Source organism: Alosa alosa, chromosome 16, assembly GCF_017589495.1.
Source record: "Alosa alosa isolate M-15738 ecotype Scorff River chromosome 16, AALO_Geno_1.1, whole genome shotgun sequence".
In the NCBI taxonomy this organism is placed as follows: Eukaryota; Metazoa; Chordata; class Actinopteri; order Clupeiformes; family Clupeidae; genus Alosa; species Alosa alosa.
This window is the reverse complement of record NC_063204.1, coordinates 14,662,796-14,665,812: the sequence shown is the minus strand read 5'-3', so window position 1 is coordinate 14,665,812 and position 3,017 is coordinate 14,662,796. Positions and strand designations below refer to the sequence as shown.

Genomic DNA, 3,017 nt, shown 5'->3' with positions numbered 1-3,017 from the left:
TAAACTGAATTAAGGCCAGCTCACTGCCCCACACCCTGTTCAGTGCTCAGCGCTCAGTGTCCTGCCTCTACGGATAACAACACAACCACAGCCATTTCTTTCTGCTGACCATCATGCTTCAAATGTAATATCTCATAGGTTTACAAAGCATTTATAAAACATATTTAAAATAAACTCAAATGTAATATCTCATAGGTTTACAAAGCATTTATAAAACATATTTAAAATAAACTCAAATGTAATATCTCATAGATTTACATCATGAGAAAACATATTTAAAACATATTTAAAATGTAAACACACAGTTATGTATTCTAAAGTCAAACCCAGCCATGCAACATCTACTTCTATGTAAACATTACTCAGTAGCATAGACCCTGTCCTGTTCCTCTTTCTGTGAGGCAGACAGATTTAACATACAGTGAAGCTCACTGGCAGTGCACTGGGAGGATTATACCGTTACTGTTGATGTTGGGGGGGCTGCAACGGGGGTGAGAGGGGTGGATAGTGAGAATTCTGTTCTGAGCGTGTTTTAGGGTGTGTCTCCGCCGGGGCTGGTATCAATCCTTGACTAGCATGAGTTTCAGGATGACAAAAATGGCCATCAGAAGGATTCCACACACCAAGCCTGTGATGTTCAGGATCTTGGCTTTCCTGGACGCCTCCTCCGCCCAGGTCACGTCCCCTTCCAAGTTTGCCTTGTCCACCTGCGGGTGGGGCAACACAGCACAAAATCAACAAACACACAGTAAACACACAGTAAGCACACAGCCAATTCGACCAAAAGAGCTTTCCACAATTCAGTCACGACCATGAGCACCAAAAGTGTTCTACTTTGGTCATTTGACGTACCCTTCTGGAGCAAATGATGGCACCTATTCCCAGAGGCAGGCAGCAACAAAGTGTGGTGATGATGGACCAGATCATATGGGACTTCACTTTGGGTCGAGGCGCCTCCATCTTGAGCTGACTCTGGCTGTGGCTGTGTTGTTATCCGTAGAGGCAGGACACTGAGCGCTGAGCACTGAACAGGGTGTGGGGCAGTGAGCTGGTCTTAATTCAGTTTAGGGCAGTGCAGCTCGTGTGCGCAGTAGCCGGCGCTGTCTGGGAGGAGGAAACATACGGCACAGAGGATGAATCAGGGAGAGGTGGGAGGGCTATGAGCATGGAGACCACTAATGGACCAAAGGCATATCAGCCACTGCGATTTGTGTGAGTCCTATAGAGGGGTAATAGTTATTGACGTCAATAAATCAGAGGATCACTCAACATTACACTGAACAAGGTGAGTTTGATTAAATAGATACGGTAGAAGCATCCATTCATCAGAGACGTTCTCTAATTCTTGACTCGTGTCAAACACATGAGATCCTCTTTTGATTAGGATCACAGAACACAAAGTCAGCTTTAATAGACTACGTGCACGAAAGGCTCTTCCTGTAGGCTCATTTATTTCCGGTGGAGCGTTAACTGTGTTGTAACGGCATCTTCTGTTATATTCTGCTCCTTACATCTTTACTCCGACACTGAATATCTTGTTTGCCCAATAATAATCATTTTAACACACGCATAAATCCTTCGTTATCGTAACATGCTGATTCTCTAGTGCAACATCCAACCGGGTCCGTGTAGACACTAATTACATTAACAATAGTGGCAGCCAGGTGCAAACTGACTCAACCAGAAAACAAACAAGCGTACAGAGAAACGAGCATACTTTCGTGCACGTAGCCTATTTTGTGCCTCTAGCAGTGACCCTTGACCTTTATCCTTGACCCAGTTATCAGTGTCGCTTCAGTGCCCTCTCCTGCATTTGCATTCCTTTACTCTTCTCTCTGTTGCTAACAGGTGGACCCTTGATAAAGGCTGTGTGCCGAAATATCGGTCACTCATAAATCTATTTTTAATTTGATAACTTCCTGGCCAGTACCTTTAGCCTAATTAGCACACAGACCTTCTATTGTAATTGAGAGTGGGTCTGGAAAAGGTTCATTGACTTATGACTTCCAGCAGGGGCGTAACTAGCAGTGAAATTAAACTTAAATTGGTGCATTAAACTCTTACCGAATCATTTCAGTAGAGTAGCAATCTCGTAAACAAAGATTTTAAATGCAGTTGTTTACTTACAGTAATTCTAGAAATACACTTCCGTGCCAGATTAGCGATTGTATTGCATGCCTGTCTTTTCGCTACATTGGAAATGGGCTTCAATGGCCTCTTGGCCAGACGGACTTGCAAAGCAAATCCCAAATTTGCCAAGGGTTCGTATGGGTATTCCGAGGCTACAATAGCTCGACTCCTTTTCATGCTAACAGGTGGACTCACATGCAGGTTGCTACAGCCTGATCTGCTTTCTCTGCGCTGACCTCAGACATGATGACATGGCCAGAGTCCCCTAACCCTTAGTCTTTAGGCACTGTGATAGTGTCTGTGTCTAATAAACCATAAATAATAAACAATAGAGCAGCTCACCTGCTGGATGGCTACTGGCTCAGAATGGCAGTGGGAGAGGATGCACTGAACAGAACTTTTGTTCATGTCAGTCACTCTAAAAAAGAGTGTGTGTGTGTGTGAGAGAGAGAGATTAAGCAGCAGATCATGGTATTGATGATGAACTGGAGCATGTTGTGAAACAGGTTAAAGTGTCATGAGCTTTCTCTATGACACTGGCCAGAACACACACACAGTGGCTCTCACACACAGACACACCTCCTATGGCAGCAGGCTGAGTCAAAGTCCTTTTAGGCAAGTCCCTCCAATCTGCGGCCATATTGCAACGGCACTTATCGGGCATTTATTTTGGGCAGAACTGCGCACACGCAAGGCTTCACGACACGACACATGATTGGTACGATCTATTCACATGTCGACTGTTGCCCACGAAAGGTGTGGGATACAGTATGTCTAGACACATGCCATATTGGCGTTACAAACTAATCCCCATGCAATTCTATGAAGGACTTTTGGAGTGCTGTATCTCCTCATTAGAAAGTATCTGGCTGAGTGCTGTAAAGGCG

At 44.5% G+C, this 3,017-nt stretch overlaps 1 protein-coding gene across 1 annotated transcript; it reads right to left on the bottom strand.

Moving 5' to 3' along the window:
• Positions 1 to 241: 241 nt before the first annotated feature.
• LOC125309734 (proline rich transmembrane protein 1B-like) lies at positions 242 to 1,045 on the bottom strand. The gene is made up of 2 exons (XM_048266820.1): positions 853 to 1,045; positions 242 to 707 (listed from the first exon to the last, which is right to left on the bottom strand). The coding sequence occupies exons 1-2, from the start codon at positions 958 to 960 to the stop codon at positions 561 to 563; spliced, it is 255 nt and encodes an 84-aa protein (XP_048122777.1). The 5' UTR covers positions 961 to 1,045; the 3' UTR covers positions 242 to 560.
• Positions 1,046 to 3,017: the final 1,972 nt, after the last annotated feature.